The following is a 26,453-nucleotide window of genomic DNA, read 5'->3' as shown; positions in this document are numbered from 1 at the left end:
ATGAAAAATTCAAGACATTTACCTAAGAATGATTATGATTGATTATATTTTAAAATGATTTAATGTGGATGAAAAAACATTTTTCTTGTTTTACCAGTTAAACTAAAATGCCAGTACTTGTTTCTTAGGCTGCATAAAATTTGTTGTCTCTCTTACAGATTTTACTGTAGTGTATATATAGCATATTACTTTTTTTTAGAGAAAGTTTGCAATGGTAGAATCAAGTAGACCTTGAAAAACAGACTCAGTAAATTGTACAATAATATTCATTCTTGATTGATTTAAACAAGAATCCAAATAACAAGTGTGTTCATGTAGTGTAACCTGACTTTTGACTTTATGCTTGAAAGATGGGCAATTGCCTAGCTGCAGGCTGACAGGATACCTGACGCTGGGCATCTGATATTCACATTTCTCAAACCATGGGTGACTTTAGAGGTCCTTAATTTATTATGAAAGTGGAGAAGGGAAACAAAATGGACCTGCGTTGAAGACCACTGTTTATAAGCTTCATTAATCCACTTAATTATAAAGTGGACATTTAAAGTTCACCCTTTAAAATTTTTTAATTTAGTTTTAACAATATTTAGTAATCTTTATGTGGAATTTTCATTCCTAAACGTATAAGTTAAATATAAGGAGGACCCTAAGAAGACAGCAAAATAAAATGAGCAGCATCAAATGGAATTTTAATAGAAACTTTGATTCTTTTGCTCCCGTCTTTATTGCTCTCCTAGCCAAATCAAGTTCTCCAACTTAATGAAATTTCCCCCATTTAAAAATTCAGACAGGGCAGCTGGTGCATTTCAGTTAATGTAATGAGTCCAGAATAACATACTTTATTCTTGCCTTTGTGAGTTTGTGATTTTGAATGAATTTTTCTTTATTAATTTCAGCAGCACAGTCAGCAGTCTCCATTCAAGAGTTGACTCATTAGAAAAGTCAAATACTAAGCTGATTGAAGAGGTATGGTCACCCAGCCATGATAATTGTCTTTCATGGACCTACTATTTGTGATCCTTTTTCATTTTAATTATGAATGCATTAAACATACACACATACACGCACATTTTCATCATTATTGTGGAATATTTGTAATATAGTTGTAATTGATCATAAGTTCTAAAGAAACCACATATTCTCAGGTGAATCTATAAATTATTTGAGATACTCAACTTCTAGAAATGAGCCCCAAAGATGAAACTCATACAGACTCTTCTATAAAAAAAACTGATTCTCATTTTTTAATCTGAATGACCTGTGTTTAAATAATGGAATCACCTATAGATAGAAATTCCCATTAAAATGATACTGTCCCCCTTGGTCCACTATTCAGATTACTTAATTCTTACAGGCATTACTACATGATCATGTCCATCCTTTCTCCACCCTCCATGTGTAAAACTTAGCTCATGTGCTCTGGTTTTCTACGTTGTCAAAGTAGCTATCTGGTGGTCCCAGAACCTGAAATTTTTCTTAGCTCTTTTTAATACTGTTTGTAAAGTTGCTTTTGAAGTAATTTTTCTAAAAATAAATCTATCAAACCACAGAATTTTTTTTCGTTTTTGGAATTATTTAGGGTAGAGGAAGAAATCTGTTACTAGTGCTATGAACCCTATTTTCCGTATTAATTAAAATTCACATTTCTTTTAGAACTGGCCTGATTTTTCCAAACCAGGGAGCACATGATTGTTTGCATGACTGCGTCTTCATTTTGATAGCTAAGACCATTTGATAGTTTGATAGATTGGGACCATTAGAGCTGCCTACTAGTTTGTGCTTTATCTTAGCCTGTGAAGTTCCCTGTGCACTGTGAAGTTCAAATTGCATTCCTGATCAGGAAGTGTTCAGAAATTCATTTGCAAGCCAACATTGGAGAGTGGGTGCTGCTTTACTTTCCTAGGATCCCTTTTTACATTCTGGGCCTCAGAGCCAAGTCACTTAGTAATTCATGTTTAACTCTGATGACGAGAGTTAAATACAGATCTCATTTAGGGTGGTCAGTCATTCAGTGTGCCCAGATTTCACAAGGGTGTCCTATTTGGTTATCATGAATGTCTGTATTACATTTTCAATAATAGCACAACGTTCTTTCCTTACAGGTGTTTTTGTCTTTATATAAGGCTTTACAGTATTACTGTTTAACACATAGTTATTTATATGCTTTCTCATGTACTTTGTATTCAGGACATAATGCAAATTAGATAATCATAATATAACACTACTAACAAAAGGAAATAGAAATGAGTATAATTTCTTTAATTGGTATCTTGAGATAATAGCACATTTTTCTTATGAAAGTTTCTGTAGATGTGAGAGACATTTTACTAGTTATAGGATTTTATTTTCTGTTGTTTATAGCCATGAACATAACATGTAAAGCAAGTATAAGTAAAGATGTTTAAAATATTTTTTCTTGCCTCTGCTTCATTTTTAGTTAGCAATAGCAAAGAACAATATCATTAAACTCCAAGAAGAAAATCATCAATTACGAAGTGAAAATAAATTAATTTTAATGAAAACACAGCAGCATCTTGAGGTAAGTATAGACTGATTGTAAACAGACTGTCTTGCATCAGAAATTGACACTTTTGGGGACTTTTGCATAGGCTGGATATTTCTGTGCTGTATTAATTAATAGTAGTGATTATAGCATTAAAAGTTTTATGTTTTCTTCATAGGTTACCAAAGTAGATGTGGAAACTGAGCTTCAAACATATAAGCATTCTAGGCAAGGGTTAGACGAAATGTACAATGAAGCAAGAAGGCAGCTCCGAGATGAATCTCAGTTAAGACAGGTGGGTTACAGTAAAGTTAAACCAGCAAAAATGATAATAATAATTTACCCTTAAGCAAGCACTGCTTAAAATCTCTTTCAACCTTATCTACCTTGATGTGGGATAACATAAATATCTTTGTAACCAATCCAGGTCAAGAAGAGGGTATTGCAAGCTTTTCCATCCCTTTTGCTCTTTGTGTTTAATGTTAGGGTCCTTCTGATGTAAAATTCTTTAAGGGAAGAAATTAAAACTGTGAAATGGAATTTTTGAGTTATCTCTGGCTTTTATTTACATAGACTATTCCATTTCTTTTAAGGAAAATTAATACTGAATTTATGAAGCATAAAAATACTTAATTCTTCAACCAGTAGAATAGTGATAATTAGCAGAATCTGCAAGATGCTTTCATTTAACAAAATACGCATTTAAAAATATTTAGAATGTTGGTATAGGGCCTGGTTGATTCCCTTTCGTGGGTCTTATAAGGAGTAGTCTAGGGGGGTTAGTATAGCTCTGATGGTAGAGTGCATGATTAGCATGCGTGAGGTCCTGGGTTCAATCCCCGGAACCTCTATGAAAAAAAAAACAATTGGAAAAAAAAAAGGAGTAGTCTGCATAGTGAGTAGAACCTCTTGTTCTCATTAACTGTTGTGTATCTGATTTTGACATCTTGAAGTGCTGTGTGAATTTGAGGCTATGTTGAATTGCAGGATGTGGAGAATGAGCTAGCGGTACAAGTTAGTATGAAACATGAAATTGAACTTGCTATGAAGTTGTTGGAGAAAGATATTCATGAGAAGCAAGATACACTGATAGGCCTTCGGCAACAATTGGAGGAAGTTAAAGCAATTAACATAGAGATGTATCAAAAGTTACAGGTAAGGAATTTTTTTTTATAATTAAAAAAATTTTTTTAAGATTTTTGAGTAAAAGTAGATTTATTCTGAGAGATGTACACTCCAGAGAGGCCACAAGGCAGGGTTGGGGGGGTGGGGGCATGGTTAAAGTAAGAGTAGATACACCATAGACAGAGTGTGTGTTGTTTCAGAAGGCAAGAGAGAGCGACCAAGGAATGTTCTTAAACTCTTGGAATTTCTAGTTATATAAATTGAAAATGAATATTTGTATGAAGGATTTGGTTTTTAAGAGATGAACCCATTTTTAACTCTCTCATGTCAATAATAAAAGCCAGTGACTTTTTTCCTAAATGGAAGCTTAAGAAATGTAGCAATGTGAACAAGTTCATGCTCTATAGTGCAGGGAACTATATTCAATATCTTATGGTAACTTATGATGAAAAAGAATATGAAAACGAATATATGTATGTTCATGTATGACTGAAGCATTGTGCTGTACACCAGAAATTGACACAACATTGTAAACTGACTATACTTCAATGAAAAAAAATGTATATATATAAAAGAAAAGAAATAAAGCAATGTGAAAGAACAAACAAAAAAGTCACCTATCTGAATGTGTTTCTTAATGCTGAAAGGTTAACAGTATGAAGATTAAATCTTTTGGAAAAATTGAATCTAAATATGCAAGACATTTTTGTCAACTTCTTTACACAGTATAGTCCTGAGAAGGATTTAATTTTAATTGAATTGCTTTACTGTAATTGTTACAAATATTCTAATAAAGTGCCATTGTTATTTAGACTTGTTGCCAAAAGCTCTTTACAATTTAGTTTGAAAAATAACATATTTTACAAGAGTTTATTCTGTCATCTTCTGAAAACAAAGACGGCAGAATGGCTTTTTTAAAATTACATTTTATTTTTATTTTTTTCTGTCTCTGTCTTTTTTTTAAATGGAGTTACTGGGGATTGAACCCAAGACTTTGTGCATGCTAAGCATGCGCTCTACCACTGAGCTGTTTTCCTCCTCCTGTTTATTTAAATGAAAACTAGCAATATGACTGCTTTATATCTTAGGAGTATTTTAATATACAAATAAACTCTGCTCATCTCAAAGTAACAATCCCATAGCAAAACGGGTATACAAAAATGGTATATGAAACTTATAAATATTCAGGATTAAAAAGTCAAAGCCACTATAGCTTTTACACTATAGTTTTTCTAAATAGGGTTCTGAAGATGGTTTGAAAGAAAAAAATGAAATAATTGCCCGACTAGAAGAAAAAACCAGTAAAATTACTGCAGCCATGAGGCAGCTGGAACAAAGGTACGGCATTTCCAGTCTTAGTTTCTTTTTTCTTGCTTTATCCCCCTTTTCTTTATTCAACGCTGACAGCTGCCACAAAAACCATTAGGAAATTTTAGATTAGGACTTTTTTTTTTAAGCCCAGCAGAATTTTGCCTTTTTTGTTTTGGTTGTTGCATGGAATCAAGTTGCTTTATATTAGTCTGATTCATTTGAACTTTCCATTTTGTGGATTTATTTTAAAAGGCCTAATGTCGGCAATTTCGTGTGGTTCAATCTATTACATAAAACAAATACACAAACAAAAACCTCAAAAAAGTAAAAAACAAACAAATCCATGGGGGAATTATCCCTGATTGATTTCCATGCATATTGATTGTCATATACTTTGTCATTCACCATCTCTTTATCTGAAGTCAGGCTCTCTGAGTTGGCAGTTTAGTTGTGTTTCTTTGAGCTAGGACCCTCACCCCAACCCAAGAAATAATTTTGTTTAAATTGAATTGTTTTATATTGGCATTTTTCACTTTTATTGTTGGAAAATGTAATGTATTTCCATTGACCTGTCATGTTGGTGTCAACATATGTCTTATCATTGCTTTCTTTGAATCTACTTATGAAAAACATAACTATTAATGCTTTATTGACATGAATATTCTTTTATTGACATCCTCTTTCTTCTTTTTTCTTTTTTGTTTTCTTTATCCCCATTTTTACATTTTGGACATCTTTATTACCTTTTTCTGTCTTTGATTTCTGTCCATTCCATTATGAAGTGACAACGATTTATTAACTCAAACTAGAACAATTGCAATGTCATTGGTGAAATGTGCCAGCAGTGACACTCAAGACCAGTACAAGCTGGTCAAAGATATATCTTTCTGAAAACCACTTGTACTTAAACAGACTTAAAAGAGAATCAACAATTTTATAATATATTAAATAGAAAAGAATTTATGCTATTATGTATTCTAAAAGGGTATTAGAAACCCTGTACACTTCTTGATTGGCTGCTGTGGTAATATGTTGCCATAAAGCAAAGTGGGTGCACTTGGATTTCCAAAAACACATTCCTTAAACCTTGTGCACAAGGGCAGACTTGAGTACTGACCCTTTGGAGGTCAGGATTTTCAAATGCAATTTTATCTTTTTAGCTACTTTTTGACAGAAAATATAAAAATTGTTTTAAATAAGTTAACCTTTGGTTTCACAATGTGTTGGCACAGATTTTTCCCCCCAGTGGCCCACTTTTTGCCTACTAGCTCCTTGACTGATTTTTTTTAATATGTTTTAAAATAGTTTATAACCCAGATTGGCCATCATCTTGTGCTTTAGCATCTCAATTTTCCAGTTCTCATTAACCCTCTTCTATGATAGCACAACTTCAAGGCCTACCTCACTCTGGCTATTATTTTAGTTTCTGTAACTTTAGAGAAAAGTTTGGGTCTCCCATCTCCCCAACTTAATATTTTAAATTTAGATTTAGAGATAACTTGAATGTTACTTTCTTTTCCTTGGAAGTGGCATTTATCCTTCTGAAATGTGTGAGGGTTGCACCACTGGTATGATTTTAAGGAATAAAAGAAGAGGTAATTTTTTTGGTTAGTTGAACAGATACTTCTCTTATGATTCCCTATAAGGACTTAATGTCCCTTGAATACTTGGGAGATGTTTTCTTATAAAAGTAGTGAAGTTAAATCTGAGAAATCCCAGATGGCCATAGGAGGCAGGGGCTGGAGCTAAATAAGCATTAGGCAGGGAGAAGCAACAACTTACAGATAAAAGCAGAAAAAAGAATTCACATTTTAAGCTAATTTTAAAAATTCAGTGATGAGGAACAAAAGTGATCTCTAGAGAATGTTGCCAACTAAATTCTTTTGAATTTTAAAACACACACAGAGCTTTGGCATAATTTAGTAAATGCATAAAGATTCTATAGGGAGGACTTGGCTGTTACTTGAAGTGATTGCAGGTCTTTGCTCTTGGCCTTGTAGCACACTTGATTCCTGGCATACACATCCTAGCATAATATATAACAATATGGCTTCTTCACCTAGTACAAACATAAGTACTATGCTCTTCATGGTTTTGTAAAAAATAAAAATAAAAAAGGCAGTAATGCATGTATTATACTCTGAAAGTTGATTCATTATGCTTTACATAAGTGGTAAAGGCTGTATTGCTTTGCACTGTTAATTATGAACAAGAAATAAAACAAATTTGAAGATAGTATTCTGGGCATATTATATGTTATACTGAAAAAAAAATCACAAAGCAGTTTCTAGACATTGTGTGGCTCTTTCACGTTTGAGTTTGTGAGTTTTCCCCAAACTTTGTTTTCATTTAGAAATGTTTCTATTTCCCCATTTTTCTTTTATTTGTCTTCTTCACCCTTTTACACCCTAGTTCTAGCCTCAGTTTTACCCAAAGTTGATTTGAATTACACCAGATTGCAGCAAGCAGAGAAGGCGCAAATGGACACTGAAGATGAGGACAAGAAATATCTTCAAGAATGTCAGAGTAAATTCGACAGTTTGCAGAAACAAATCTCCCAAAAGGAGAAACAGCTGTGAGTATTTCACTCTTGGAAACAAATACTTATGTTAACATCCTTCTCCCCCACTATGGTGTTTCCCCCCGCCTCACTTAATGGTAGAATACCTACATTTTTGTTTATTTAATTATGCTGGCTAGATTGTTCTACTTCAAAAATAAAAAAAAATAGAAAACATAATTGTGATAAAACTTATATTTTTGCTCCCTTTATTATTTATAGAGTACTTTCAACTGTCTTGCTGTCTTCTTGCTCAAAGAGAGTTTTATTCCTCCTGCTATTCTTGAACATTAATCTGATGGACGTTATGTTTCTAGATACTGAGGATAATAGGCCTTTGTAATTCCAAGGACCTTATATTATCAAAGAACATGATGTTTTCTGAGAGCTTTTTTATTAGTACTTTATGTGATAGATCTATATATCACGAGTTAGGAAAGATGTCAGTATATGTCACTGAGTTGAAAAAAGCAAGTTAGAGATAGTATGCTAAGTATTATCTTATTTTTTAAATAAAATTAAAACTATGCATATGTGTATATTTACTATACACAGAAAAGAGCTTGAAGAATACAGATTCTGGGAAATAATTATCTCAAGACAGTGATGACAGATTGACAGAGGCATTTGAGTTTTCACTACTGGTATCAACATTTTACTACTTTAAGGGAAGTGTGGAAGTGTTACCTCCACTTAGGTCTTTTTAATCTCTACCCTTTACAGTATAATTTGCTTAAATATTTCTTCTGTGTAATATTGAGAACCACATCAGACCATGTTACAGTTTGTGCTTCAACTATTAAACATAATTTTAAAAACTCTCTATTGTTCTGTCTTTGTTCCTGATGCTCCAAGTTTCCTTCTTTGTGTCTGAAGATCTTTATTTAGCCATTCTTTTAGGGTACGTTTGTTGGCAACAAATTCTGTTAGTTTTCTTTCATCCAAGGAGTTCTTGATCTCACTTTTATTTCTGAAGGATATTTTCAGAATATCCTTGGAATTCTGAGTTGACAGTTCTTTTCTTTCGGCACTTGAAAAGTGTTGTGCCACTTTTTTTTTTGGTCTTCACAGTTTTTGATGAAAAGTAGACTGTCATTTGAATTATTGTTCCTTTTAATTACCCTCAGGATTTTCTTTGGGTTTATCCTATTTGGGCTTTAGTCAGCTTCTTGGATCTTTAGGTTTATCTTTGCCAGATTTGGAATATTTTCAGCCATCATTTCTTCAGGTATTTATTTCATATCTGCCTGCTTTTCTCCTCTCCTCTGGGACTCTGATATCATGAATGTTATATCTTTTTTTTTTTTTAATAGTCCCACAGGACCCTGATACTCATTTCTTCTTCTTTCTTTTCTTTTTTTTTTTTTTTTTTTTCTTTTTGGTCTATTTTCTGTCTGTTGTTCAGATTGGGTAGTTTCTGTTGTTCTGTTTTGAAGCTCATTCATTCTTCATCATCTTAATTCTTTTGAGCCCATTCAGTGAGATCGTATTTTTCAGTTCTAAGATTTCCATTTGACTGTTTATATTTCTTTCTCTCTTTTCTCCTGTCCAAAATTTCCTTCCTTCCTTCCAAAACTTCCTATTTATTAATTTGTCTCAAGCATATTCTTAATTGGTCGTGGGAGCATTTTTATGATGGCTGCTTTAGAATTCTTGTCAGTTAATTTCAACATCTGAAATGTTGCTGTCTGTTGTTTTTTCTCATCCAAGTTGAACTGTTTTCTCGGTCTTGGTACGACAGGTATTTTTCAGTTGCACTATGGATTTTGAGACTGTACCTTACTTAAATCTTAAGTTTTAGGAATTCTCTACTGAAACCACACCAGCAGGGGAGTGTGGACACTGACCCTTCATACCACCTGGGGGTAGAGGCCCAGGACCATCCTGGATGCAATGGAGAAGGCTTCCTAACTACTGGGCAGGGATTGAAATCTGTGCTTTCCACTCAGTCTCCATTGACACTATGGGGAGAGAGAGTGGTGCCTTGTTACTGATGCAGGGGGATAAAATTCTGGGCTCCCCATGTGACTTCCACTAACACCATACAGGTGGATGGGGAGAGAGATTATTGTTGGGTGGTGGTAAAGTCGAGGCTCCCCACTTGGCCTTCTCTGATACTACCACAGTGGGGATTGGGAGGGACACCTCATTATTGCCACATAAGGCTGGAAATCTAGGCTTCCCACATAGCCTTTGCTGACAGTGGTTGGGGGTGGGAGTGGTATGGTTTTTTCCTCTGATGTTTTGCTGGAACTAACATTTATTGTTGAAAAGTTTTCTATCATGCTAGACTGCCTGTTGCTAGCTCTTTGGCAGGAGAGAATAGGCTTTTCTTGGGGCTTTCTCCATCTGTGCCCGTTGCTGTTTGTGGGTTATAGGCTTCAACACCCAATATGAGCTATATAAGAGGCAAAAAGAGGACTCAGGGAACTCATAACCATGTTATGCCTTGAATCCTGGAGTTTCTAGCTAGTCTGCCTTCTCTCCCCCTTTCAGTCTTATGTTTGTTTACATATAATGTCTAGGGTTTTTGGGGTTTTTTAACTGTACTTAGTTGGAGAGATAGGTAGAAATGTGTTTACTCCATATTGTCCAGAAGCAGAATTAAGTTCCTTTTATAACTACCACAAAAGTAACATATTGAGAAAGTGTTACATAGAATAAGGCTTTAGGCCAGGGGATATATTACCTTGCTTGGAAATTTGCATGATTTGTACATTCCCCCCACCCCCCAAAAAAAACACTCAGCAAACAAACATTTTTTCTTAATTTTAAGACTTTCACAAAAGTCTTAGAAACAGAAATCACAAGGAACATTAAGTCATCAAGTTTATTAATGGTGCCAAGGGTTTTGTTGTTTAAATCCCTGTGCCCTGCCAGATGGAAAAACATGAAAAGTAAGATTGGAACACTTTGCCAGTCAATAGAATACAATCTTGAAACTTTAGTACTCTGTGTTACTGAATCACTTTTCTAGAGTTTGACGAAGCTGATACTTACTCTGCAGTGATGCAGCCATTTGATCCTTGCCCAAAGGATGACCCAAATAATGCTCCAGGGACTGTGTCCTTCCCTTACCCAATAAGACTTGGGTATAGCTGCAGAGAGCTGTTTGTCCCTGCTGAAACTGAAAGTAATTTTCTCAGTTGGTGCCATTTTGGTAGAGCATAAACATGTTAACGACTTTGGAGATTGGGGGAATTCCCTGATGGCTCAAAAAAATTGGGACTGTTTCTATAGAAATAAGCAGTTAGGATTTTGTCCAAGAAAAACAAATTCCATTTGTTCCCCTAAAATGGAAATAACTTTTTTGGTGTCTGGTTATGAAAATATTACATGTTCTGGCTAAATGTGAGAAAATGTGGAAAAAAGTGAAGAAAACAGAAATTGGATATACCTTTTTTTTTTTTTAAACATTTTGATGAGCATTCTTTTTTTCCCAAGGCATAGATTTTTTTGTTTTGTTTTGTTTTTAGAAAGTGTCATGTGACATACTCTTTAGTATTTTGTCTATTGTATTTACTACATCACGGACATTGTATAATATTAATTAGTGTAAGTCTACACTATCACATCTCAGTTAACCCAAAGGAGTCATTTAGCTTGAAAAATTTGCTTTATTGTTTGAGTTTGCATATCTTTGATCACTAGTGATGGCCTTTTGTATTTTTTTTGTGAATTGCCTGTTCATATCATCTATTTATTTTCTCTGAGGTGTTCAGCTTTAATATTTATTTTAAAGAGCTTTTAATATATTTACTCTAGGTCTTTCACATATAGTGAAAATGTTTTCTAAATTTATAGTTTATGGGGGCTGGGGGTGTATAGCTCAGTGGTAGAGCACATGCTTAGCATGCATGAGGTCCTGGGTTCAAATTCCCAGTACCTCCATTAACAAAAATAAAAAACCAAACAGTGTTTGCAGAAGAACACACTTTAAAAAAAAAAAAACACACTATATATAAACTTATCTATTTATTTATTTTTAAACTTTGTTCATAGTGATTTTTTCATTTAGGCATTTTACATTTTTTTGTAGATATATTTTCCCTTTTCTTCCTTTATAGTTTTTGCCTTTGGTGGTCAACATGTGTTTTAACAATATATTTAAAATAACTTAAAAACAAAAATTTTCCTTTGATTTTTCACTCAGTTTTTTCTGATTCAGGATGGTGAGGCTGCTCAGCAAGGCACTCTATACTGTGCTTACTTCAGTGTTAGTAACATGAACCTGTCCATCTGCATCCCTTTTAAATTTGTGGTGAAATAGTATTTATAATAGTTTTTTAGTTCCATTTTGCAGTATCTTGTCTCTTCAACTTGAATTATAAAATCTAAAATTTACTTCACTGAAAAAAAGTTTGGCTGTAGATGGAAATGCTAACTTTATGAGGAAACAAAAATAATCATAATATTAACATAAAAATATTAAAATAATGTAGTACTGTGATAGTCTCAATATTACAATATTGTAATTAAAATGTAAAGTATTAGTAACTATAGTATTATTAGTCTATGCCTCACCTGTTAGAACTATTTATGAGCAATAATTATTGAAATTATTTTTGGGGTTATCCTACAATGTAAGAATTTGACTACTTTTGTTTTTCCAGCTATCACCTGTTGTTTGAATGATGACAGAAATAGTGCTTTCAAATGTGAACTGGCATTTCCAGGCAGTGTGGAGTTGTCCCCAGTGTCTCCTTGGTCTTAGATCTGTCCTGTAATTGGTCAGCTGCCAACAGTAATCTACAAAGTAGCACTTGGTACTAGGGCTGATTATTCTGTTACTGGTATTTAATTGATTTGGTGGTTGCTGTAATTCTTATGTCAGAACAGTATTTTTCCTTAGTTTCTTGTAAAAATTTTTCTCATGGCACAGAACATGTAAATAACTAAAACCCTGTATTTCTCTCCTTGATTCCATTCCTAAGATGTAACCAGTTTTAATAGTATTGTGTGCCCTTTCCCAGGCATTTTCTATGCTTATACAGCATTTATGTATACAGAATTAATAAACGACAAGTTATCATTTAGCAAGGGGTTTTTGTGATCAACAAATTAACTGACACTTTGAGATCTGAAAACCCTATGCTACTGAACTTGTTTTCTAAAAAATATTTGTGAAAGAAAATACCTGAAGAAATGCATTACAAAGGCGGAAGTCATCAAAGAAATGCTCTTAAAGAATACGTACAACTGTCATGTAAGAAATAGCACTGAGTTTTTCTGTATGATTTGTCATTCAAGGGTGCAGCTGGAAACCGATTTGAAGATTGAGAAGGAATGGAGGCAGACTTTGCAGGAGGATCTTCAAAAGGAGAAAGATGCCTTATCTCATCTTAGAAATGAGACCCAACAAATCATTAGTCTTAAAAAAGTAAATAATGGTGGTAAAACTTTTAAAGTTCTGTGTTGATGAAAGTCATTTAAAAAGAATCAAATCATAATTTATGTTTATACCAAGGAAACAGAATATACTGGTCATCTTTAAAAATATCACTCAGGAGATTAAATAAGTGGAAAATGGTTGGTAGTCTAGAGCAGCTATGAAAGAGCTTTGGACATGTAGTTCTATCTTTTATAAAACGCCAAAGGATACATATTCCTATCCTTTAATGGTGTGTATACAATGTGAAGTTTTCTTGTTTCTTTTAAATTGCATTTTCTCTTATTGTTTTGAAGGAGTTCCTTAACCTCCAGGATGAAAATCAGCAGTTGAAAAAAATATATCACGAACAGGAGCAAGCTCTTCAAGAACTTGGCAACAAACTTAGCGAGTAATTTCTCTTTTTTCCTTCAACTAACTAGTCATTGACTTTTATAAAGGTATGAGTGTGCCAAACCAAGTAGGCAGGAAAGTTTAAATATAGAAAAGATATGAATTACTAAAAACAAAACCAAACAAAAACTTTAAAGATTAACAAATAAGGGTGTGGATTGGAGAGATTTTGTTAAAAGTTAGGTTCATTTTTAGTAGATCTTAGCTCTAAACATTTTCTGGTAGATGAATTCTAAGACTTGTTTAATTTCCTCAAATCAGAGAGTTCAGAAGTTCATTTAATATATTTTTCTCAGAGCAAAAGCCAAATTTTCAAAATACCTGGAGAGAGGTTTTTCAGACTGTCGAGAAAAGGAGCCGGGGTTGTGAAAAGTGGAGGGTGCTTTATGTCATCCTGAGTTGGGCTTAACTTCATACAAAGTGGTAGTTCTGTTGCAGTAAAGTGTTACTGGGTTCCTTTAAAGACAAGAAGGAGAAGTGGCATTCTGTCTTCCTCATATTTTCCTCCTTGGTCCACATGGTCTGTGTTGTGGATTAGCTTCATCTTTGTGCCCTGATTGAACATATTGCCAAGTATCTGGGGCAGATTCTGGAAGTTTAATTTAGTATTGAATGTTCCAGTGTCACTCTAAGAAAAAAAGTAGTGTCACTTTAATACAGAAAAATAGAAGAAAGCTACCATGACCTATAGTCCTATCACCTGTCTTTGATGTTTTATATGGTTAGAAAATTTAGATAGCACCAAAAGGTATAAATTAAACAATTGCCTTCCTTCTCCCAAGTATCAGTCCCTAAAGTTAGCTAACCTCAGAACAAATCTATATATAAGGATCTTATTACATATAGAGATATGATTATTAGCAATATACATGTTATATATATATATTGTAAAAATTAAACTCTATTGAAATCATACTGGAATGGAGACTTAATTGCTGAAGATGGGATTCCATTAAGAAGTCTTGAGACCAATTACCAAGGGCATAAGAAAGAGTAGTTCACTGAACCACAAAAGGAAGTATCAGCTTAAAAGATGAAGATGTTTTTTCTACAGATTCAGAGGACAGTTGGCATTGTGATTCCGATAAGCAAGATTTTTATTCTAATCTGGCATCCATTTATTGAGCACTTTGAGCCAGACTGGTGCTTATTTCTCATTTATTCATTTGACAAATACTATGTGCCAGGCATTATTCTTAAGTGCTAGGAACTCAACCGTGAACAATCTCCACAACAAAAAATTAACTATGTTTACATTTATTAATATTAAAGCAGATTAGTTAAACAAGGAGTGTGTGTTACTTTTCACTCCTCTCCCACTCAGTGCTAGGGACTTCATGGTTGTATTAAAGGCATGATCAATTGAATGTCCAGATAGCTAAATTCAGACTTCTGTTGTTTGCCTTCTTCCTTTAGTCTGGTTCATTGATTCTCAAATTTTAGTTAGCAAGAAAATGACTGCTCAAGGTTAGATAGCGTCAAAAATCTATACTGAACTTTATGGGCTATTTAAGGATTTTTCAAGGGTTATTTTGACTACTAAATTTTTCCCTAGTATACTAACTGCATGCCTAATCCCTGTGTAACTGCACCATACGCAATTTCTTCTGAAATTTGTGTTTTTTTGTTTTGTTTTTACTAAATATGTGTTGAGATTTTTCTATTATCATTACATAAAAATATTCCATAGCACGAATGTGCTTTAATTGAAACTCTTTCTAATTCTTTTCTTTTATAAACATACTGCTGAATCCTTATATTTGTGTTGCTGTATCTTGATATACTTTAATGAGCATATCTGAAGAGTCAGTTCCTAGAGGTGGTTGCTGGGCCAAAAAGAATGTGCTTTAGAATTTTTTCAGTATGGTGATGGACGATAACTGGACTTTTGGTAGTGATTACTCTGTAGTGTATGCAGATTTTGAACTACAATGCTGTATACCTGAAACTTAGATAACAAAAAAAAAGCAAAAAAATTTTTCATACTGCCAAATTACCCACCATCTTCAATGTTAGATCCCCTCTAATAGTAGGAGAGAGTGCCTGGTTTTGCTCCTCTGATAGTTGAAAATCTTAACTGTTTCGATTTGTATTTCTTTAACTGTGAGCAGGCTTGCACATCTATATTTGTGTTCCATTTGTATTTGTATTTTATTTATTTGTAGTTTTCTATAAACTCCCTGTTCATATCCTTTGCATAGTTTTGGGGTTGGATTGCTCATCTTTTTCTTACGGGATCTTTGTAAGTTAATTGTTAAACCCAGTGTACATCTTTTTTCCGAGTTTGTCTGTTGTTTTATAATTTCATTTTTGATAATGTTTTTTCTTCGCTAATGATTGAATTTTTATGATGCATATTTATTAGTTTTCCTTTATTGCCTCTAGGACCATAATCCTTAAGATGTGGGTAGGATCAATTTTGAGTCAGAACGTATTTTATCCTCTCTCAACTCTGGTTCTCTTCTGCAGTGACAAGAATTTAATCAGGGCTGGAGAGACCAGTGGCCTCTAGCAGATATCATTTTATCTGCTGCAATACTTAAAAAATTTTTTATTGAAGTGTAGTTGATTTACAGTGTTGTGTTAATGCTGAAACACTTTTGCTCTTCCTCTTCATCCTTGTACTCCCATGATTATATGTTATCAGATTGAAATTAAGTAAAAACAAATTATTCTCTAATACACAAGATGATGACTATCTCTAAAAATTTATTGTGTGCACATTTTATTGTCTCTTTTCTTTATGTCAAGAGAAAAGATACTACTAATGTACTAAATAAACCTCTGGAGGTAAATTAGCAGCATGACTAATTCAGCCATTGCTGTGAGTCACTTTCAGACAAGAAAAAAATGTATTTATGATGAGGGACTGAGGTTGAACCAGTACTTTTTAACCTTTGCTTCTAATTTACCAGAATTGGCTTTAGGGTTTTTGTAGACCATTTGGGTGTTGCTTAAAATGGGGTTGGAGGGGGAAGGTCATGCAGGATAACGTGAAACATTTAATTTTGTTGAAGGGGAACATTAATATTTAAGAAAGAGTAGTTTTTTAACTTACCATTCAAGATCTGCATTTTCAAGTTACGACTAAATTTAAAAATTAGTATTCATTAATATCACTCACAGGAATAAATATCCGCCTACAGTTTACCAGCTGTGTGACCTAGAGCCGTTTGTTTAACCTCTTAAAGCCCATTTCTCCATTTATAAATTGGAGAGTTATAAAATCCCTATAGGATTCTTTTTCTGATTAACAGAATAAGTATGTGAAAGCATCTAGCACAGTACCTTTCCTCATTGCAACCAGACTATCAGTTTTCCTGTTTTTAAGATGAGCAGGCTGGATCTGACAATTACTCTCCAGTGCTTACATTCTGAACCAGCAATTTTAAATGTAAATAATTAACTGTAATTAGAAAAATACTTTTAATAATGAAATATTTACTCTTAATTGGTTTATTGAGGGATTCTTAATAAGGAGAAATTTTGATAGATTTTTGAAAGGCTTTAAGTGTTAGTCTGTCTACTACAATTGTAACTTATTCAGAATAACTAATCTGAGGATTAAAGAAATGAAAATAAACTTGAACTATTCATATTTGAAGAAAACATGGAAAATGTGAAATATTAGGATTAAATATTCAAGGAAGAAAACCTAGATCCATCTGTGTCATAATGACATAATGATATAATGACTGTTTAAAATAACTGAACTATGAAAACAGCTTTTCCCTTTATCCTCATCAAGGCTTAAATTCCAACAAGAAAAACTTTTAGTTTAAAAAGAAATTACTAAATAAACAACAAGGTCCTACTCTATAGCACAGGGAACTATATTCAATAGCTTGTAATAACCTATAATGAAAAGAATATGAAAAAGAAAAGCATATAATTGAATCACTATGTTGCATACCAGAAACTAACACAACATTGTAAATCAACTATACTTCAATAAAAAAAAGAAATGACCAGATTAAAAAAATAAAAAATAATTTCCTTTAATTTTTATTTTTTAATTTATTAAGACTCTTTCAAATGTAGTATTCTATAAATACTATTCTTTCCATATAAAGAAACTTATACATTTTTTTCCCCTCAAAGCAGGAGTTTCAGAATTATCAGAGGCTTGTATAATTTATGGGAGTTTTCTTATAGTGTCATAATTGATTGTATCACATTTATTATATTCTTTTGTTTTATTTTGACCCTTCTCTATGCTTATTCTCATGCCACAGTCAAATATTTTCACACACTTCAATACATATCCCTAAGCAAAATTTAGTTTTAATGAATACTATAGACATCTGTTTCCTGTCTAGGATGAGGAGAAGGTGTAAGCTGTTCTTGTACATTGTGTTTATTGGGGCTGTAGGTGATACTCTCTACTCTCTTTAGGATACTTTGGCAGTTCGTGTCTGGGGGGCAAGCTTTCTAGAGTCCGTATTTGTGAATAAAGGCATTTTAAGCGAAATATATCAACGTCAGGAAATTTTCATAAAGAAGATATTTCCATAGTGAATCCCATTAAGCTATTTTCTGTCCACATGCAGTTTTTCTTTATGGCAGTTACTGTTTTGGCCATTGTTCCAACCAGCAGCAGTTTTCTTTGGGTACATTTTGTAGATACGAATTTAGCCAAGAAAACTGGATTGGTCTGTTAGTATTTTTACATGGTGTAATTTTGCATTGATTATTCCCATTGTGAGAGTCATCGTGAGCTAGATAAAAGACTCGCACTTTGTTTTTATGTCTTGGAATAAAGAGCATTTGTAGCGCGAACAAGTGCATACTGCTCCACTTCAGGAACAGAGGCTTTACTATTTTATGTGCCTTTTGATCCAGTAATTTCATTTCTAAGTTCTTATCCTAAGAAAAATAATACAAATGTTTTGGCCATTTCACTTTTAATGGACAATTTAGTGGTGAAAACTTGGAAAAATTTGAACATTCAGCAGTAGATAATTATGTAAACTATGTACTTCATATTCTTTTTCATAGAATACCATGTAACCACTTAACAATGTGGCAGGTACTTAATAACAAGTCAGTAACTCCAAGCCTTTCAGGATATTGTTAAGTTGTATGGGAAACTACGTAAATAATGGTTCTATTTGAAATACACATACTCATTGGTGTGTAGAGATTATCATCTTTGGGTAATGGGATCACAGATAATTAAATATTGCTATGTATAACCTGTATCTTCACTAACATGTATTTTCAAAAAGTGAAAAAGTATCACAACTATATTTTCCTTAATATTTCCACTCTTACCACTGTTTTGCAGCTGCTAGAGAAATAGTGTGCCTAATGGTTAACATATGGGGTTTGGGGTCACAAAGGCCAGGGTTTGAATACTGGCTTCCCCAGTTGCCACCTTGTGACTTTGTATAAGTGACTAAACATCAGGTCTCACTTTTTTCATCTTTATAATGAATGGATGGTATTTTTTTGTTTTTTGTTTTCAGTGGAGGTACTGGGGATTGAACCCAGGACATCGTGCATGCTAAGTACATGCTCTACCACTGAGCTATACCCTCTGCGCCCCCCTATAAGTGTTTTTGAAGATTAAATGAGATTATGCATGCAAAGTTTATAGCATAGTGTCTGGCTATTATTATCATGACCACATGAAAATGCCAATATTCTTTCTTTAAAAAAGTAAATTTTAAAACTCAAAACTATTTTTGGTTTAGGACATTTAGGAAATATACGAAAATGTTAAATATAACCCCACTAGCCAGAGAAGACTGTTAAAATCATGCAGTAGGTACAATTTTATATGCTATGAAAAATCACTACCTTTCCAGTAAATTACTAGATGTTCTGTATTTAAATATGTGTATTGAAATTTGGACCTATTTGTAATCTTTTCAGATCAAAACTTAAAATAGAAGATATAAAAGAAGCCAACAAAGCCTTGCAGGTGAGTAGAATTGTTTTCCTCAAGTTGGAGGGAAATGGATATATGTGAAAGTCTCCAATAGAAGGTAAAGCCTTGTGTACTATTATTGAATGCCAGGCAGAGCGCTGAATGGGGAGCTTGTACAGTGGGGATCCAGCTCTTCCCTTTACCTTTAGAATCACATTATTAATATTTCTCTTGTTGGAAATAATTTTGTCCACTTACCTACAACGTGTGACATGATAGAGGGAAACTGAATTTGAGAATCCTTAAGTTCCTGTACCAATCTGTTACTAGTTTTTGACCTTCATCAGGTCACATATCCCCATGGAGTCTCAGTTTCCTCTTCTTAAATGGGCTTATGATTTTGTGTATAGTTGCTTTGAATATTGAGTAGGTTAATATATGTGAAAATTATTTGGTACTGTTTATCAGTATATGGTTCTGAATGTATCTGGATGCAAGAATCCCTTTACAACACAGGAGAAAATAGAGTATGTGAGTACTTCAATGATAGATGACTTCCTGCTGCACAAGTTACCCATTTTGTGTATCCTAAAGTGTTATGTGAAGGTAATTTAAAAAGTCAAATAGTACTGGAAAGACTTAAAAAAAAAAAAAAAAAAAAAAGCAGTCTCTTGTTTTTCATCCTCTTGTTCCTTCTCCACCCCAGCTCCTGCCACCAGAAGGGAGCTGCTTTCAGTTCTTTTGGTTGTTTCTTCTGGCATTTATTCCCCTATTTCTTAAGTACTATGCAGTATATACTCGTCACCCTTAATTTATTTAAACTCGTCTGTTGCCTGGTTAACATGGTGGATGAGGAATTTTGCTCACTTGCACCCTGGTCTTTCTTCTCTTCACTTCCCAGTGTATTTAAGTTTTTGTGAAATTCACTTACTGTGTATTTTTATTACGACTATTTTTATTGTTCCTTGCTGGGTCAAAGAGAATATTGCAATCATACTTTCTTTCTTGAACTACTTTTTGTTTCCTATGGAGTTATTTGCCCCCCTCCACCCCCACCCTTTTTAAAGTTTAGTTGTATTTGAGCATCTGAGTTTTCCTATACCTTCAAACACTTCTATAAAATGCTTCATGATACAATAATTGGTTAGTTCTTTTTTTCCCCTTGAAGTCATCTCTCCTGGAGCCCCCTGCTTTACTGCTCCTGTGTGGTCTGGCCACTCTTGTCCTCGCATTTCCCTTTGCTGTCATTCATTCTTTGTTTTTTGTTTTTTTTTTTTTTTTTACATTTTTTTATTGAGTAATAGTCATTTTACAATGTTGTGTCAAATTCTAGTGTAGAGCACAATTTTTCAGGTATACATGAATATATATATATTCATTGTCACATTTTTTTTCCACTATGAGCTACCACAAGATCTTGTATATATTTCCCTGTGCTATACAGTAGCTGCCATTCATTCTTAACATTCCCTTTACCCTTCTTATATGTTAGAGCTGCTGTTACTGGAAACCCCACAACTTCATTCTTGGTTTACTCCCTTGTTTTGGGCAATGCTTCCTTCAGTAGCCTCTTACTTGCTCATTTTTCTTTTCTGAAACAGCATCCGGTTATTTTATCCCTGAAGATATTCATTATAGTTTCTCTAAAGTTTTCTTTTGCAACTGCCATTCCTTATTTCTTCTAAATTCTATCCTCGGGTTTGTTTCTTTGGCTCGAGTACTACTTCATGCCAAATTATTCCTCAAATGTTGGATAATCTCCCAATTTCTATAAAAGGCACAGAAAATCTTGGAAGTACTATGTGTGTTGGTTAGGTCAATGGGGGTGGGTTGTTATAGACAGGTAGGCCTCAACCGTAGAGAAATCTGTTAACTACCAAACTGTTGGGTATCATCTCCAAATAATGTTAGTATCTACAGGACTTCTCTCTGGGACAGTTGAGTTTCCTGAGAGAAGGGTCCTCTAATAGCCTGTTTGGCAGATTTAAGTTGGGTGGCTGACATTCTGGAATTGGGCAGAGAAAAATAGCCATTTATTTGCAGAGTATTAGCTTGCTCCCTTCTAGTTTTGGTTCTGCTTGTAAATAACTGTTTCATAGAGGAAGCAACTTCAGCTCTCCAGATCTCAAGTTTTCTTACCTGTAAAGTGAGAGCGCTATATGTGCTGATCTCTGAGGTCCCTTCCAGCTGATATACTAGGCCTACCCTATAGTGTACAGCTTTTCTCCTTGGGAAAGGGGCAGAGTAATTTCAAACTAAAATAAATCTGGAAATAAGGTTGGAAGGCCAACCTTGATGACAAAAGGTGACTTCTGAATCTAATGATGCTGCTTGCAAATCTGTTTCACGTCAGGCTCTCCATGCCTTACAAATATAGCTAGGCAGGAAGCAAAGCTGCTTCCACTAGGGGTGGCTTTGAGACATTTCGGCAAATCATTTTCCTTTTCATGGTGTTCATCAAGTTGTATTGGATTATCTTTAAGGCTTTAAACAATTTTTTTAAATTGCTTTAAAAAAAATTCCATGATTCAAGGTCGTATGATTATTTGTGTTTGTCTGATATGAGCTATCTAGTTTTTGTTTAAAAGCCTTCACTTAATCCTGTTTTCTGAGGAGCTGTAGACTGCCTCAAGTGCATAACCCAACACCATTTGTCTTACCTCTGCTATTATCAGATAATAGGTGCTAGTTATTAAGACTGTCTGTGAAGTAAAAATATCTAAAATTAACCTTGGGATCTTGATCTGTGAATGCTTAGTTATCTTTCTTCAAAGAATTCTGCCGTCAGAAAAGGCTTCCAAGAAAACTCAGGCTTTTGAGAACCTATCTGTGGGCTTTTTTGCTTGGCAGATTTTTCTCTCATTAGGTATAAAGGTCCTGTGCCTTCGAGGTACACTTTTGAAGGTGGCACTTGCTCCATCTCCCAAGTTGGAATCAATTATACTTGGTTCTTTGGAAGCAGTGGCAATGTGGCTTAGTCTGGACTGTTTCCAAAAAAGGAACATGTGATGAGATTAATCAGAAGCACTGAGAACTCTTCTTTCACCTGGGTCTCTCATTATTAAACTGGCACCATCTAACAAAGCTGCTTTCATAGGGAAAAGAATGTACTTTCTAGCCAAGAGCTTGGTTAAGAATGAGTCAAGTTAGAAATTTGAGGTATCAAGTTAACCTCTGCCTGTTTAAGACTTCTTACATACATTCTCTACTAAGGTTTACACAGTAACTACTAAATTTGTGAATTACAGAAATTAATAGCCACGTAAAACTGAACTTAAGGTGAAGTCTTACTTAAAATAATGAACTCAAACATCTGATTTTCAAATTCTCTTCAAATTTTGTGGACTGTGTATAAGGTATATATAATGCCAGACTCATATGCATTTCACATAGTGAAAATTTATCCTTAGACTAGATATTCCTTAAAGTTCTTCTTAAAAATAATTGCCAACCGTGATAGTTTTTTGTTAAAAACATTTTGTCATGGAAATGTTGAAACATACTCAGTTGTATAGAAAAGATTAAAAATGAACCATTACTCAACTTCATTATTTATCAATATATGGCCAGTCTTGTTTTATTTATATTCAACCCACATTCCTTTTTTCTCACAGATTATTTTGAAGCAAATTCCACACTTAATCTCAGATAGATTAGTAAATTATGTATCTGTCAAAGAAAATGACTCTTTCGTTTTGTCTCTATATATATTCCTATAAAATGCTCTTGGTTGAAAATGTTTTCACGTGTAACTTTTAGTTACCAATCTTAGCATTAATATTGACATTTTTCCTCGTACTAGGGACTGGTTTGGTTGAAAGACAAAGAAGCAACACATTGTAAACTTTGTGAAAAGGAATTCTCACTCTCTAAGAGAAAGGTAAGGGATGTAGGAAGTGAGTCCAAATGTTTTTGTGCAAGTATGGCTTCTAGTTTTATTCATAAAGTTTTTTCTTTCGTTTTTCCATTTGATAGCACCACTGTAGAAACTGTGGGGAAATTTTCTGTAATGCTTGCTCTGACAACGAACTGCCTTTGCCTTCTTCACCAAAGCCAGTACGGGTTTGTGATTCCTGTCACGCATTACTGATTCAAAGATGCTCATCTAATTTGCCGTAAGACTCCAGAACTAAAATACTTATGTATGAAAAAGTACCTACCATGAAAGTTACATATGAACATGTATACAACATATTCAGATAGCCCTTTTTGAGCAGCTTTCAAACAGCATTGATACCAGTTTTACCTTCCAAATATTCAATTTATGGGAATTATAAATTATATAATTTGATATTTCCTTCCCATTATTCAAAAAGAATTTAAGAGGGCATGCTTTCAAGTAACTTTAGCCTGATTGCTGTAATCACGTTAATCTTTTCTTAATGCCATTGAGAGGCCAGATAGCATAGCTAACACACATTTGCCTTATTTTGTAAAGGCCTTCTTAAAGAAAACAGGGCTTCAGATTGTTTTATTTTCCACATTATCAAATTGGTATTTGATGGTGCCTGTAATTTTCTAAATGCACTTTAAAGCTTCTCACAGTTCTCAGCGGAAAGATTGGAAATAACGTATTTTAGAAGTATAAGTATTCCAACTTAACAGATTTTTCATTAGCTTGGTAAGATTTCAACCTATTATTTGCCCCCCCTTTGCCCATTATGCATTGGAAAAGACCTTCCCCCTCTTAAGTCAATGTTGTATTTGCTGATAACTTTCAGACACAGTGCTTTGAGAGGTATTATTTTCCCTCAACTCTTTTTTGAAAGGAAGTTAAAATTCCATATGCGTTTCTTAGGGAGGGCTCACACCCCTTCTTAAAAGTTGAAACATAAATCCTCCCCTAGAAAAGAATGTATCTGTTAACAGGGATTACAGGCCCGATTGATTCTCCTCTAACTTTAAAGGGGAAATCTAAAATGCAGTTAAACTTTGCCTTTGATATGACAGACTTGAGTGAAGTTTTATGCTACATTTCCATTCCAGTAACTTTTAGGAAGCATTACACTGTAGCAGTCCCACTATTACAGTATATATATGGAGTAAATTCACCGTATACTGAACACTTAAGCCAGGGTCCAGAGTAGATGTGGTCTCAGCCCTACCATTAAATACATACTTGGACTATTTCAAGCATGAAAATCAAAAAACACTAATCTGTTATATTGCTTATAGCATACCAGGAATTCATTATGTAAAGTTATTCTTGTGTAACTAACCATTTAACAGCATCATGAGATTTTGTCTCATTTCAGTCATGCACTTTTGTCTGTGAACCTTCCAAACTTGTAAGTATCGTTCATGTATTACTAGGAGCATTAGTGAATTAATCATGGCCACCTCCCTTCCCAAGATAGGGTTGCTTGTTCGACAAGATCATTTCCTCAAGAGTACACACTTCCCTTAAGGCTTACTATTTTTCTAAATTGCCAAAGTATGAAACTGATGTTTTACTTAGATTGATTTTCTCCATAATTCAGTTTTTGAGGTCTTCAGTTAGAACTGACATACAGATTTTTAGGTGGTCTTTAATGTTCTGAAAGAAATGTCTGAGATATGAATTATATATTCTTGGAACTGTTTTGTACTGATGGGGTGGATTGTTTTTATGATTGCTGAAAATGAGAATAAGCAAAAATGAGAAGTTTCAAATACTGTTTTATTATAACTGCACTTGAAACAAACTTTAAAATATCATTTTCTGAATTTAAGACTTGTTTCATTCAACAAATAAACCATGATTTTTGTCCCCGTTTAAATTCTTAAATTCACTCAAAACTTACTGCCATTGATTTAGGCTTTTTTGTAGACAGGCTTTTATGACAGTAATACAACTTGCTCCGTTGAGTTTTTGACTCTTCTCTAAAAAACATTTATACAAATTTTGGACTTTATGTTACAGACCCATCAATTTGTATTTTCTAATTTGTGAACTTCACATGCCAGTCCCCCACCTAGGAGTACTACCACAGTAATGCTATCATGGTGCCAAGGAATTGTGACTGTAATTCTTCTAACTGCACTGTTTTAAAATGTGAATTTTATATACCAAATAAAAGATTTGAAAAGATTAGCCTGCTTTAGAAGGCTACTTCATTTATAACATTCTATACTTCTACTGCTTACAGATGTTAATAGGGTAATCCTAAGAAAATAAAAACATGTCATCTTTAAGGGAGTACAGGCAGTTAAGATGAATCATTGCTCCAGTTGATAGGCCCCACTTACAGTATTACAGCTGCTTTCTCTAAATCATTCCTTAGTCACTTTGTCTAATCTTCAATTAGACATGGTGCCTTTTACCAATTTGATCTATAATCAATAACCGACACAAAGCATTCTAGGACAGACGCCATACTCTTATCTCCCACATTGTTTATTACATTAATAACATTTCTAGCAAAAAACAAGTAACAAGTTCAATAACTGAATTCACATTGACAGGTTTCATGTTGATCCATTAGCCAATCTGGAAAAAAGCCATATTGATCGAAGGGATTAAAAGTAAAAAAAGCACCTTTTTTCCTTGCTACATATAATTTAACACAATGGTTCTAAAACTCCGAAAACATCAGATGCAAATCCAACCGCAAGACTCTCATTTTAATTAAGACTATGACATAGACTTGTCTTAAATTTTTTTTAATCTATACAATTATTTAAAAACCATATGCTTTAACTATTGGGCCAGAAACTGAAAATACATCTGTGAGGATTATACTCCACAGTAAATACCCTTGTATTTGCACTGAATTCTTATGTCACTGAGAATCTTAACCTAGTCTAAGACACTTTGAGATAACTTTACAACTATCACTTTTTTGGAAATATTTTTTGGTACTTCAGTCAAGTGCTGAGGGGATTTATTCTAAAATCCAGGGCTAGAATTTAAACTTCCTTTCAACTTCCAACAAACACTCCTATCTGCAGGTAACACAATTATGAATATTGAGAAATCCAGATACATCTTAGATCATCAACATTTCAGAGCTATATTGCCTGATAAATGACATTTGAAAAATAATATAGAATTAGCTGAATTTATACTCCTGAAGCCACTAAACTCATCTTTAGGTTTTATATTTACAGTATTGTCCAGGAGAAATTAAAGAGTTACACTGTTTTCTAAGCTCTATTCCAGATGTCTGCTTAAGAACTGTAGTTTACGCAAGAGGTGAACCACTGTCCTCTAAGATTACACTATACTACTTGTAGAGCTAATAGTAAAATACATCAACCCAAATCTTATGAAAGCAGCACATCCTTAGGAGTAACTAGTATATAAAAAGTATCAACATCA

The 26,453-nt window shown here is 33.8% G+C and overlaps 1 protein-coding gene and 1 non-coding gene across 8 annotated transcripts in view; both read left to right on the top strand.

The window, feature by feature from the left end:
- RUFY2 (RUN and FYVE domain containing 2) overlaps positions 1-25,226 on the top strand; it is a 37,857-nt gene extending 12,631 nt beyond the window's left edge. For 3 of the 7 annotated variants that reach the window (XM_074374100.1, XM_074374099.1, XM_010951682.3), the window contains exons 8-18: positions 897-966; positions 2,438-2,539; positions 2,682-2,798; positions 3,491-3,658; positions 4,869-4,966; positions 7,395-7,514; positions 12,750-12,879; positions 13,185-13,279; positions 19,159-19,207; positions 22,956-23,033; positions 23,129-25,226. In XM_074374100.1, coding sequence (XP_074230201.1) covers positions 897-966; positions 2,438-2,539; positions 2,682-2,798; positions 3,491-3,658; positions 4,869-4,966; positions 7,395-7,514; positions 12,750-12,879; positions 13,185-13,279; positions 19,159-19,207; positions 22,956-23,033; positions 23,129-23,272 — 1,171 coding nt within the window. In that variant the 3' untranslated portion in view covers positions 23,273-25,226. Of the gene's footprint in view, positions 1-896; positions 967-2,437; positions 2,540-2,681; positions 2,799-3,490; positions 3,659-4,868; positions 4,967-5,721; positions 7,175-7,351; positions 7,515-12,749; positions 12,880-13,184; positions 13,329-19,158; positions 19,208-22,955; positions 23,034-23,128 lie in introns of those variants that run through there. The other 4 variants (XM_045514234.2, XR_012510279.1, XM_045514236.2 and 1 more) reach the window with 4 other exon arrangements.
- Positions 15,998-16,126, top strand: LOC123615879 (small nucleolar RNA SNORA19). The gene has a single exon (XR_006723687.1). It is a non-coding gene; the product is annotated as a small nucleolar RNA SNORA19 (small nucleolar RNA).
- Positions 25,227-26,453: the final 1,227 nt, after the last annotated feature.

The sequence above is a fragment of the Camelus bactrianus genome, chromosome 11, assembly GCF_048773025.1.
Source record: "Camelus bactrianus isolate YW-2024 breed Bactrian camel chromosome 11, ASM4877302v1, whole genome shotgun sequence".
NCBI lineage: Eukaryota > Metazoa > Chordata > Mammalia > Artiodactyla > Camelidae > Camelus > Camelus bactrianus.
This window is presented reverse-complemented; position numbering and strand designations above follow the sequence as displayed.